The 13,578-nt window shown below is 45.9% G+C and overlaps 1 protein-coding gene across 5 annotated transcripts in view; it reads left to right on the top strand.

Moving 5' to 3' along the window:
- The window catches only part of IL27RA (interleukin 27 receptor subunit alpha), a 43,705-nt gene that overhangs the window by 12,445 nt on the left and 17,682 nt on the right, over window positions 1–13,578 (top strand). For 4 of the 5 annotated variants that reach the window (XM_053299748.1, XM_053299746.1, XM_053299750.1 and 1 more), the window contains exons 5-8: window positions 6,563–6,729; window positions 9,102–9,256; window positions 10,305–10,458; window positions 10,968–11,047. In XM_053299748.1, the coding sequence (XP_053155723.1) occupies window positions 6,563–6,729; window positions 9,102–9,256; window positions 10,305–10,458; window positions 10,968–11,047 (556 nt within the window). Of the gene's footprint in view, window positions 1–5,670; window positions 6,058–6,562; window positions 6,730–9,101; window positions 9,257–10,304; window positions 10,459–10,967; window positions 11,048–13,578 lie in introns of those variants that run through there. The other variant, XM_053299751.1, reaches the window with a different exon arrangement.

The following is a 13,578-nucleotide window of genomic DNA, read 5'->3' as shown; positions in this document are numbered from 1 at the left end:
ATTATGTTCCCAACCTACAGATCTGTTAATGAACTGGGCAGGGTTTTACTGGACAGCCTTGCAAATAAGTTCCCAGCAATTACTGGCACACATAAATGTTTACTAGCCTACCTCTTCTTGCATTCCTGTATTAGCTGGGAAGTCCCCTGTTCAAAAATTACCTCTGCCATGAACTTACTAGGTGACCTTAGGCAAGCACTAGAACCTCTCTCCCGATGACTGCAGTAACACTTGCCTACTTTTATAGGGTTGCGGTAAGAATTGTGACAGTATAATACAACTTTCTTCCTGTTTTTCATTCAAATGCCTCTGTTTTTATTATTGCTATTTGTTTTATTTATTGCATTTCTATGCTGTCCAGCAAAAAGATCTGTAGGTGGTTTACAAAAAAAGAAAAAACAAATGTACAAAAAAGAAAATGTATAAAAAATTTAAAAAACGTGCAAAGGAGAAAAATTAAGGACTTTTAACAGAGACCATGTTTTAACCACATATTTATTGTTACTAATACTACAATATTCATAACAGAATTTCTGAATAAGTATTTTCACTGAGATATTTATTATTCCCAAACACCACAAATGTATCCCAATGTGAGGTAAACAGATTCACTGCATTATTCCAACCTGCTTTACACTTTTAAATTGCAGGAAGTTTTGTCATTATTGTTAACTGACAGATTTTCTTGAACTATTCATCAATTGTTGGCTGTTTTACCAGTATTTAGCAATTAGCCCGCAATTTAGCAATTTTCCAGTATTTAGCAATTTAGCCTGCAAAAAGGCTGTTCATCATAACATGATCATCACTCATTACTGTTTTAACAACAGCTTGGGTGGAATTTGGGGGATTTTATTGTGACCCCTGTGTTGTCTGCTCTATTTCTAGCTATATCTTTTTATCCCCGAATTCTTGGATAACCTTACAATTCCACCAAATGTCATGTTCCAAGTTGGTTTCTTGTACAACCAGCGCTGTCTGGATTCTGAATGATACACTTTTTCATGGCATGGAGTGTGCTATACCATGGCTGTAGCATTTTATTTTCAAAATTGACTGAAATTGTCACACCATCTGTACAAGGCTTTCTCCATCGGATGTTAGAATATGGATATCTAGTTGTTTCCCCCAGAGTTTGCAATATTTGTTATCTGGTGGTGAACAGCTCTGCAAAGATGTATATCCATTTTTGCCACAAGCAAGCAATACCCTTAAATGTTACCAACAATAATTCAAAAGGGGTCAATAAGTAAATTATCACACACATTCTCTGAACTTCTTGGGGCAGGTTCCAGATCTGAAGATATTGGAGCCACAATGGTGGGTGGTCTTGCATAATATGTTTGCCAGTGTGGTGTAGTGGTTAGAGTGCTGGACTAGGACCGGGGAGACCCGAGTTCAAATCCCCATTCAGCCATGAGACTTGCTGGGTGACTCTGGGCCAGTCACTTCTCTCTCAGCCTAACCTACTTCACAGGGTTGTTGTGAAAGAGAAACTTAAGTATGTAGTACACCGCTCTGGGCTCCTTGGAGGAAGAGTGGGAAATAAATGTGATGATGATGATGATGATGATGATGAATGTTGTGAATCTTACAGCAGTAATCAGACTGAATAATTTGATCCTATTGTCCCTCTCTCCATTAGTAAAATCTCTCTCAGCACCTTAACTTCTTTATGAAAAAAATCACAGATGATTGCCTGAGTCTAGGCATGAGGCGGAGTCAGGCCCGTCCTTAGGGTGAGGCAACTGGTGCAGTCGCCTCAGGCCCCGCGTTTGGAGGGGCCCCGCGGCAGCAGCGGCAGTGCTTCTCCTCTCCTCTCCTCGTCTCCCACTGACTCATCTTTTCCTCTCACCTCTATCCAGCACGCTGCTGCCAAAATCATTCACCTCTATCATCACGTCAAGCTCCTCCTTAAACCCCTTCAGTGGATTCCTGTCTATTCCTGGATAGCACAAGGCTCCTAAAATCCTCCATGGTCTTGCCTGCCGCTCCCTCCTTTTCAGCTCTCCTACACCAGTGGCGTTGCGAGTGGGGATTAGCAGCTCGCTCAGCAGCCTTGCTTGTGCCGCCCGCCTGCCTGCCAGGGAGGTTGGGGACGGGGGTCGCTTGGGCATCACAACGCAGTAGCCCAACCCCCAACCCCCTCTTGCCTTTTTATTCATGGGTGACTAGCCGATGTGACGGCCCCACGACACGCTCCAGACCAGTCTCCACCTGCACCCAGGGGGAGCAGTCCCTAGCACGCGCGCAAAACACCATGGGGCTTGTAGTCTTCCAGGGTTCTCTGGATGCCTTCAAGAGGCATTTCACAGTGGTTCCTTGGAAAACTACAACCCCCACGATGCATCGGCACAGAGAGGAAGCAAGGGGAAGTGTAATTAGCGGTGGCCAAAGAATTTTCCTCAAGGGCTCACCAGGAGTGGAAAGGGGACTGGTTTGGAGGTGAGCGTTGGCCACGCCAGAGAGGGGAAGTGGCGCTGGAGATTGTGGGCATTAGCTTGCAAAAACTTCACAACTGAAAATGCATAGAAGAAGGCGAAGAATAATAAGGCTCCTTTATAGTGTATGTGTTTTCTTAAGAGCGTTTTGAAACCTGACCATAAATGAGCCTTGCCCCTTTGAGCTTCTCTCGCACTGCTCATGAATGACATTACTATGGATAGTAATGTGGAGGGGCCTGTGGGTTCCAGCTTCTCTTATCTGAGTCCAGCCGTTGTAACTATGCTTTTGACAGCGCATCTGATACACCGGAGGGTGGTGCAGGGATTGAAGTCGCATTCCCAGGCCGAGTTGGGCACTAACTAGCTCCCTCTGCCTGTGGTTTAGGAGGGCCTAATTCTGCGTAGGATAGGGCTGTGTGATGTCGGGGTTGCCGTGCCAGAGTCCTTGGTTTGAGTCCTGTGGCGTATTACATATATGTAAACATGCTGGATTGTACTTCAAAGGAGCAGCTCTAATTCAAAGCATACGCTGTGTGTATAGAAAGTCCCATGCTAAAGTCCAGCATGCGGCAGGGTGGGGGGTGAGGTGAGCATTGGCCGAGGCAGCGAGCAGCTTGGCGAGGCTGCCCACGCACCCGCCTCAGCTCCCGGCAGCAGTGGGAAATGTTAAGGCGGCGCCGCATGTGCTGATTTGCCCCCAGCCCCGCACCCCGATGGGGACTGCCCTGGGTGGGGTCAAATGGTCGAATGCTCCACAGTACTTCAGACTACAGCGGCTTTCAGTGCTTCCATATACAAAAACAAACCCAAACTCCCTGACAATAGAAAATGATTGTGTATGGCATAAAGGTTCAAGCTCAGGCCTTTTCCTGCTGTACTGGTTTTCTTAGGAACAGAAGACGCTGTCTGATACTGTGTCAGACCATTGGTCTGTCTCGGTCAGTATTGTCTATGTCTACACTGCCTGGCAGTGGCTCTCCAGGGTTTCAGGCAGGAGTCTTTCCCAGCCCTACCGGGAGATTCCAGGGCATGAACCTGGGACCTTCTGCATGCAAGCCAATGCTCTACCACTGAGCTACAACCCCATCTCCTAAGGGGAATATCTTACCGCAGATAGTGATCACGCGTGCGTATGTATGTATGTATGTATGTAACACATTTGTATACCGCCCAAAACGCAAGTGTAGCCACCCATCCAAATGCAAACCAGGACAGACTATGCTTAGCAAAGAGGACAACTCATGCTTGCTACTGCAAGACCAGCTCTCCTCCTTTTCTGTGTGTAGCAAATGTTTACTGCAGGGGAGCGTTCATAAATGTCCGCTATCTGCAGTCTGAACTGGTACATGCCAACTCAACATTTTACCACTTCATTTTGTTGCATATGTATACTCGGGCAGACAGAAGAGACATCTGGTGCCAGCTTATTTTGTAATGTATCCTAGACTCTCATTACGTCACCCTTCCAAGTGTCTGTTCACACTGACTATACCCAGCTGACTTTCCTTCCTTCCCTTTTACTTTATTTCCCCTTTCTCCTAATGTCTCATGACTATTTTTGGATTATAAGCCAATGGGCCAGACTGGTTTTATTTCTAATTTTTGTACAGTGTTTAGCAGTTTTGGGGATTTTATATTGTTAAATAAATAAATATGCTAAATAGAAATGTTAACACTGTATGTGAAATAGTAGCAAGAGTAGCTCAATGCAGTTGGCTGTCTGAGCTGAGGCACAAGGAACATTCCTGGCTCATCAGCTCTGCCTCACCAGAGCCCACTTATGCTGCCTGCCTCTCTCCTCTCTCACCTTGCCCACATCCCCCTCTGCTTGTCTTGTGGTAGCAAGCATGACTTGTCCCCTTAGCTAAGCAGGGTCCGCCTTGGTTGCATATGAAAGGGAGACTTGACTAGTGAGCACTGTAAGATATTCCCCTCAGGGGATGGAGCCACTCTGAGAAGAGCAGAAGGTTCTAAGTTCCCTGAGACAGAAATGAGGACTGAGAGAGATTCCTGCCTGCCACCTTGGAGAAGCTGCTGCCAGTCTGTGAAGACAATACTGAGCTAGATGGACCTATGGTCAGACTCAGTATATGGCAGCTTCCTATGTTCCTATGCCTGCCCGCCGACGCTGCTTTTTCTTTTGTTTCTCCTTTCACTTTATTTTTAAAACACTGTACTATAAAAGCCCAAACAAATAAAAACAAAATGTTTGCTAGATAACCATGTACATCAACCTCATTCTTAAACAAATACATCTTTCCAAACTTGAATCAACTGAATTGATCCCTTCCATAATTTTTATAATTCAAGAATAATATTAGATCAGGCCAAATAGTGGGGCGAAAGATAAAGATGGAATTATACCTTTTTCAATGTTTAAATAATAGGGTAGTTTTTCAGCTGTTGCTGTATACCAAAGTTTATTATACCAGTCCTCTAAAGATAACACTCCCTCTTTCTGATTTTTAGCCACCAACACTGCTCTTGATGTAGCCGTATGCCTCTGGCTGCTTCTCCTGCCCTGGGCCTCTCTGTCATCGCCACTCTCCAGCCCGCAATGGCTACCAGCTTGCCATCCACCCACTTGCCGCAACTGTCTCCCCAGCACCACGCTTGTCTGCTCCATACCCTCCATTCAGGCCTCCCACAGAAGAGGCCTTGCCTTGGCATTCCCTAAGCTGCCTTCTCCCTTTTTCGAAAAGGACTTTTCCGTGGGATGCTTGACTGGAGGAGATGAAGTGAAGTGTGGTACTGGGGTGGGGCGGGGCGGCGCAGCAAGAAGTGGAAGCGGAGTGAGGGAGCCAGTAGCTGCTGCTGGTTGGAGCAGTGGAGGCCACAGAGGGGCCCAAAGTGCCTGCTGCTACATCAAGGGCAGTGAGGGCGGGCAGGCAGAGGGCACCCCAGGAGTGGGAGGCTGGAGAAGGGAAATCGAAGAGGAGGGCAGCCCCAGCAGGCTCTGGCCGAGGGGTTGAAGCCACTGGGGTGGGGCCAGCAACACAAAAGAGCATGGAAGAGGGGCAGTGACAGGGAACCAACAGCAGGCAGGTGGGGTGACACTCACAGTGAGGTGCAGGGTGGGTTGTCTGCACTTGCCTTCTGAGGCCATTGCCTCCATTTGTCTCATCCTTGATGTGAAGCATTTTGAATATAATGGAAAGGACTATACAAGTGTCGCCGCTGCCGCCACCGCCACCTCTTCTTCTTCTTCTTCATTTGGGGCCTAAAGCAGGGTGGCAGGGGTGGGGGAAGAGCCAAATTATCTACCTGGTTGCTTGGAGGCAATTCATAACTCGCCACCGGCAACCAGGCAAGTGACTATTTTCAAGCTTGTTGTAGAGCAATCTTTCAGGTCAGCAAATCATGGAGCAACAGTATTCCTTGCCCCACTTTGTGCCAAGATAAAAATTATGCAAATTAAGACTCAGTTATGCTGATCTCAACACAATACAATACAACGAATATTTTCAACTAAAGTTTCCAAAGCAGCCTACACAGATATAAATAAAATGGCTCCCTATCCCCAAAGGACTCACAGTCTGAAAAAAGAAAGAAAGAAACATGAGATAGACCAGCAACACCCACTGGAGGGATGCTGTGCTGGGCTCTCCCCCTGGTAAATGAAGAGAATCACCACTTTAATAGCTGTCCAACCCTGTCTGGACATCTTGAATATTAAGTAGCTAAAGTTATATTGTAAAGATGTTTTAATTTGGTTTTGAAGTAAATCCCTGTGCTCACAAGGACTGTTAAAATGGGTATTATATACATCATGGATCTGTTTTTCCTGGAGGAGTGAGTGTGCAGGCACACAGACATTTTGTCCCTCAGTGAAACAGAGAAAATGCAAAGTCAAGGAGCCACAAATCTGCAAATTTTGAACTCCGAATAAATCACACGAAACACAGATTATACATGTTTCTGTTTTGCATAACTGTTTTTATGCTCTATTTTGAACTTGATTTGGTGCAATTGCAGAACTTGGATTTTTCCAAGGAAGGCAAAGGGTGAATGGTGGATGGTTTGGATGTTTAATAAGGGGCAAATGTCCAGTTCTTCAGATTGCATGGTGTTCCATGAGCCATTGCTTTAATCTCTGTCTCTTTTGGTTTCTTCAACAGCCGTCGTGGCCCAGCCCGCAGAGCGGAGGTCCCGAATAAACAGAACTGGTTTGATATTGGAAGACGCAACCTGACACATGGGGACAAATACAAAGTTTGGCTGGAAGCTCACAGTGTGGCTGGGACAACAACATCCAATGAATTAGTGTTCAACCTGGTTGAGATAGGTCAGAGAAAATGGGTTCAAGGGGGCCAAAGTGCTTGGCGGGAGGGTCTAGAAAGCCTTGTGAAGAAGTAAAAAAAACCTATCCCAGTCTTCCTGCCACCTGTGTAGACCAGGGCAATTTGAGGAGCAGGTCTTGAAAGCTGTCCGTGGGTGTAGTTATAATTTCCCTAAGCAGGTTTATAACTGCACCTAAGGTGAGAGAATTTCCAGGAAGTTTTTCACACACGGCTTTTAGTTTGCATCTCCTCTGGAATGGAGGTTTGCATTCACATATTGGCCAAATTTACCCCAAAGTTCCTGCGAGTTATTGGGGAGCACTTCATACACACCTCCGGTTTTTCATTGCCCGTCGTAGTGTGTGGCCTGATTTATATCTGGGGTAAAAAAAAACCACTTTTTGCACACACACCCCATTTCGAACTCGCAGTAAAGCCTCTCAGAAAACCCGCGGTAAAGCCTGCTGTCTGGGACAGCTCTAGGTGAGCAGCTTGCAAGATGAGGTCTTCAATTTGCCCTGTGACACAGACGTACACATGGGTGGTCAAGTGAGCTGGTAAGACTTTTGGTACTTAAAAAGTTCCACTCGGGACTTCCATAGTCAAGCCATGAATGGAGAATTCAGGGAATTTCAGCATTTGTTTGCTCAATAAAAAATGCAACTTCTACAGTCTGAAAGACTGGCATCTGAAATAATCTGGATGAATTTTTCAGTGGACTATATTTTCTTTACTCAAACAGCTTCCATTCCATTCTAATTATCCCCTCCCCGCCACGTTCCTGCACCACTTCTTCCCCTTCCTTCCACTCATACTACTGTACTCTACTGTATTCAAACCTGTGTGTACTCTGCTAAAACTCATTAAGTCAAAAATGTGTTATAGAAATCCAAATTATGCCAATGCATCAAATTAGATTTGGCATTCTGCATCCATGATCTTTTTTTTTGTTTTAAAGTACAGGTGAAACTCGGAAAATTAGAATATCGTGCAAAAGTCCATTAATTTCAGTAATGCAAATTAAAAGGTGAAACTGATATATGAGACAGACACATTACATGCAAAGCGAGATAAGTCAAGCCTTAATTTGTTATAATTGTGATGATCATGGCGTACAGCTCATGAAAACCCCAAATCCACAATCTCAGAAAATTAGAATATTACATGGAACCAAGAAGACAAGGATTGAAGAATAGAACAATATCGGACCTCTGAAAAGTATACAGTGTACTGTGCTTGATTGGCCAGCAAACTCGCCTGACCTGACCCCATAGAGAATCTATGGGGCATTGCCAAGAGAAGGATGAGAGACATGAGACCAAACAATGCAGAATTGCTGAAGGCCGCTAATGAAGCATCCTGGTCTTCCATAATACCTCATCAGTGCCACAGGCTGATAGCATCCATGCCACGCCACATTGAGGCAGTAAGTGCTGCAAAAGGGGCCCAAACCAAGTACTGAATACATATACATGCTTATACTTTTCAGAGGTCTGATATTGTTCTATTCTTCAATCCTTGTCTTCTTGGTTCCATGTAATATTCTAATTTTCTGAGATTGTGGATTTGGGGTTTTCATGAGCTGTACGCCATGATCATCACAATTATAACAAATTAAGGCTTGACTTCTCTCGCTTTGCATGTAATGCGTCTGTCTCATATATCAGTTTCACCTTTTAATTTGCATTACTGAAATTAATGGACTTTTGCACGATATTCTAATTTTCCGAGTTTCACCTGTAGTTGCACTGCCGGTTCGAAGCCCCGCTTGTATGTTTCCTAGACTATGGGAAACACTTATATTGGGCAGCAGCAATATAGGAAGATGCTGAAAGGCATCATCTCATACTGCGCAGGAGATGGCAATGGTAAATCCCTCCTGTATTCCACCAAAGACAACCACAGGGCTCTGTGGTCACCAGGAGTTGACACCGACTCGATGGCACACTTTACCTTTACTTTATTTCAGTGAAGTGTGTAGTGCATATGTCTGTATTCTGCAATTCAGAAACAGTGATTAATAAAAATAAATAATAATAATAGTGTTACCTCCCAGCCTCCAGGAAAGTTGACCCAGCCATCTCTTTCAGAATTGAAAGGTGACACTTGAGAATAACTCCACAAAAGGTTGAGCTTCCTCTATGGGATCATGGACATGCAAAACCCTGATTATATTCCCAGATTTCTCAACTCTTGCGACTGAGCACACGTACCTATTTGCCCACTTGTTCCTTTATTAATGGATTTGGGATGAGGCTGACTAGGAGTTGGACGCTGGGCCAGAATGTCCAGTGCTGACAAGGAAGTGGAACGGTGTGGTTAGAAACAGTATTGTGGGTGCCTGAAATTTTTTGTCCCTTTTTTTTGCTTCTTTCAGTGAAACCCCCTCCTCCTGTTCTGCACCGCGTGAAAGTAAATTCCTTTAAGGCTGAAGTGAGATGGGAAAACCCTCATTGGTCTGAATTGCGCAGCCACCAGCCCCTCCTCTGTGCTCTTCAGTATAGGATTGCCAACGATCATGAATGGACCTATGTGAGTTTGTGGTGTCTGTCTTCCCACCCCATCAGTTGCTTTCTGGCTTGGCTTAGGAAACATAGGAAACGTAGGAAGCTGCCATATACGGAGTCATACCATTGGTCTATCTAGCTCAGTATTGTCTTCACAGACTGGCAGCGGCTTCTCCAAGGTTGCAGGCAGGAGCCTCTCTCAGCCCTATCTTGGAGAAGCCAGGGAGGGAACTTGAAACCTTCTGCGTGTAAGCAGGCAGGCGCTCTTTCTAGAGGGGCCCCATCCCCTGAGATGGAACATGGACTCTCTCTTTTTGCCAAACACTTTCCCCGATTCCTGTAAAAAGCCCCCCCCACCAAGGGGCAAAAGTGTTTGCCTGCTTTTTCAAGAAGAGGATCTGCAGGGCCATGTGGAGTGGGAACCTCCTTCTGGGCACCCAAGAGAGGAGAATTGGGCTCCATATACCTGGGTAGGAGTCCCATCTCCTGCAAAGTGACTGCTGCAGCTATTCTGAAGGAGGTGATGCTCAAAGCAGCCTTCCTCTCCTGGCAAGTGCTTTGGTAAGAGAGGGGGAAGGACTGCTGTTTGATAGCAAAAGGTCCCCCCCACCCCTTAGGGAGGCAATGCTCTTTTTGGAGAATGCTTCATGCCACCCCACCCCATGACACGTTTGCTGCAAACAACAATCCTAGGAAATATCAAGCCTGTACCACCCCAGCTGTTAGAATGGTGATGCCAGAGCAGGGGGATTTTTTGTACTGGTGCTGGTGCTGCCTGGTGCTGCCAGCAGATCTTTTGGTTGTGTGTGTGAGTGTGTAAGCATATGCGGTGTGGGGACCAGATGACCCCACCCCCAAGAAAGAGAAAACGAGGGTCATAGGGGATAGTGGTCCCTGACAGTACAATGCTACCAGAGCTCCGTAGAACTAAGAGCCCAGGTAGAAGCTGGACACAGAACCCAGGAATCCTAGCTTCAAGCCCCTGCTCTGATTACTAGGCCATACTATACCAGTGCCTGTCCCTCCCATCTCTGCCTAGCAGCATTATACTACTGTTCTTTCTTTTTCCCCAGGTAAGTGAGGACCATGTAAATCAGGAAAGCCATGGCTTAGATGACCTGAAGCCATTCACTTGGTATGAAGTGCAAGTACAGTGCATCCTAAAAAACCTAAAAGGTTTCTGGAGCGATTGGAGTTCTTCCCAGTTTTTTCAAAGCCTCGAGGCTGGTAGGTACAATTCTGGAGGAAGCAGAAACCCATTGTGACTATAGAGAGATGTAGTAGCAGCAGCAGCAGCAAAAGCTCGGCCAATATTCTGTGTGTTTTCAAATACCTGTTTGTCACATTCATGTGTACATCTTGCATTATAACACTGGTGTACAAATAAAAGATGTGTGAAGAGGTTCTTATGTTAGGAGGTACCTTAGGCTGGACCAGACCTAATACTGAATGATTTTGTGGTGGGCGGGTGGGGGAGGAATTTGGGCCTCCAAGATTCTGTTCCATCTCTGGGAGGGGGTAGATCTAGTGAGTTATAACAGTGACCTCAGAGCAGCCTCGGCTAGAGTCAAGCCTCATCTTTGATGAACTGCCTTTATACTTCTTATTTGTATCCATATGAGAAGAGCAGATTGTGCATGGGTCTTTTGCCCTTGTGCTTTGGAGGGAATACTTTCGAGTGTCTAGCTGCTCTGTTATTTGTCGCTAATCTCCTGGTGCCTCTCTGTTGCCCTTAGCTCCACTGGGTCAGGTAGATGTCTGGCGAAAAATGGGTGCTTCTGAGAATCGGGAGCCAAGCCTCCTCCTCCTCTGGAAGGTAAGGTGGATCCCATTGGCCTATTATGTGCAGTATTCATGTGGCCGACTTACAACTCAGTCCAGATCAGCTAAAGATGATCTGAGGGAGTGGGGAAACCATGTTGTTCAGGAGCAAAATCTCTCTTTGTGGCTTGCAAATAAGTGTGTGTGTGTGTGTGAGAGAGAGAGAGAGAGAGAGCGAGAGAGAGAGAGGCAGGCAGAGGCTTTAAAGAAGCAAGCATTAAAGAATTCACGGTCTCACTAAAGAAGGTACCTTCTCCCTTTCTGAGAGAGAACACTTTTTAAAAAAAAGTTCCCAAAGCTGTTTATATAGATATTTTTAAAATACCGGTAAGTAAATAAAATGGCTGCCTGTCCCCAAAGGGCTCACAATCTAGAAAAAGAAATATAAGACAGACACCAGCAACAGCCACTGGATAGATGCTGTCTGTGCCTGGGGATGGATAGGGCCAGTTGTTCTCCCCCTGCTAAATAAAGAGAATCACCACTTTTAAAAAGTGCCTCTTTGCTCAGTTAGCAGGGGACGTTATGAATCAGATCTTCTGTACAGAAAGCATGTGCTGTGAGCCTATGGCCTTTAAATGTATAACACAGATGTATGGCCTTTAAAATGTATAACACAATGTATAAATGTATAACACAATGTATCTATGGCCTTTAAATGTATAACCAGATGCTAACATACAGATACTATACTAACCTATAGCACAGATTCTAATCCATGCTTAGGAACATAGGAAGCTGCCATATACCGAGTCAGACCATTGGTCTATCTAGCTCAGTATTGTCTTCACAGACTGGCAGCAGTTTCTCCAAGGTTGCAGGCAGGAATCTCTCTCAGCCCTATCTTGGAGATGCCAGGGAGGGAACTTGGAACCTTCTGCTCTTCCCAGAGTGGCTCCATCCCCTGAGGGGAAGGTCTTACAGTGCTGCTCACACTTCTAGTCTCCCTTTCATATGCAACCAGGGTGAACCCTGCTTAGCTTAAGGGGACAAGTCATGCTTGCTACCACAAGACCAGCTCTCCTCTCCTCTCCGCTTGTTGCATGTGACCTTTTGAGAGAGGCATTGGTGCCAGAGGGGGACTTGAGTCCTCCTCATGGAACAGGCCAGCACAGCCTCCTTCACATGCATCCCTCCTAGCCTCTAGCCTGGGGACATAAACCCACCCCACCCCCAGGCAATTTGCTCATCCAGTGAGGAGACGGGATGTTTATCTCCACTGGTGGACCATATCTCTGCTCCCAGAATCAGTGGGAACCAAAGGGCAAAGTCCAGTCTGTCTGCTGCTCAGTTGAGTGAAGGGTGAATTGTTGCTCTGTGTTAATGGGAGATTTCCCTCATACATGAGAAGGGCACCCTTGCTCTGTTTGGCTTGTGGGAAAGACGGGGAAGGCTCCCAAATTGCCTGTACTGTTATGCAGGGGACTCTCATCTGTCGTCGTCATCTTGCAATGGGAAGTAAGATTGGGGCACACATCTGATCAAATGTGTGGCCCACATGAGGGACCCTTCACACAATCTGTAGCATTTGGGCAAACTGAGCTCATTCGCATGATTCACCCTGTTTTAAAAAATGATTTTGCAGAATACAGTCTGCAAATCCTGGAGAGGAGCAAAAGGTTCTACAGGGCACTGAAATTCCTTCAGCTGCTGGGAAATCTTATTCAGGCCTATGTTTTCAGACTAATCTCTGCGATGACGACGACAAAGTTGCTGTTCCTTCTTTCTTAAGTGGAAGCTGTCATGTCGTCCACCCTCACCCTGCTTCCCCTGAGCTGGAGTATGTGTCCAGCTTTTGAACTTCTAGATGGTGGGAATTGAGAGTGCTACACAAACCAGGGACTGCCCGTGGACAGGCTGAGCCCTGCAACTATAAGAAGTTGCTATGCTAGCAGAGAAGGAGGTCAGCAGGGCACCTTCCCCTTAGAATCAATGTTTTTCTAGTGCAGTGCTAGGGAGTCCCGTGCTGCAGTGCCAGGGAATGGATTCCTTGTCAGGATTGCTTTGCATCTGGCTTCTGCATAAGCTCTCTGCTTGGCCTGCTTAAGAAGAATCCATGCTGTGTGATCATGCTTGTAAATGGCCACTTGGCTTTCTGTAAAATGGAACAGAGGTTGTTGAAGTGCTGCATAGATCTGTGGTATACACCCTTCCACTCAAGTAGTCTCACCAAATAGTACATGAAAATACTGCACAAGAATTTTACAATGTCATCCATGGGGCTGACGTACACACACGTTTTGGGGAAATGAGCAGGTGTGACAGCTGATCAGAGATACAAAATGAGAACCCAATAACCCACCAGTTGCACTCTTCACAAAGTGCAATTTCCAAAGATGCAGTCCTCTGTACGTTTATACCAGTCCTTTAGAATCTGATGGGCCAGAACCTCTAGCACGTGTGCATAGACTTGCAGCCTGGGTGTCAGAAAAGCAGATGGCATGAAATAGAGCTGAGTTAATGACTTCTGAAGAACTTGCTGTAGAACATAGAGTGGCTCCAGGTTATATACCCTCCTCCTTCTGT

This window comes from Hemicordylus capensis, chromosome 2, assembly GCF_027244095.1.
Source record: "Hemicordylus capensis ecotype Gifberg chromosome 2, rHemCap1.1.pri, whole genome shotgun sequence".
Lineage (NCBI taxonomy): Eukaryota > Metazoa > Chordata > Lepidosauria > Squamata > Cordylidae > Hemicordylus > Hemicordylus capensis.
Note: the sequence above shows the minus strand (reverse complement) of the source record. Positions and strands in the feature narration are given on the sequence as shown.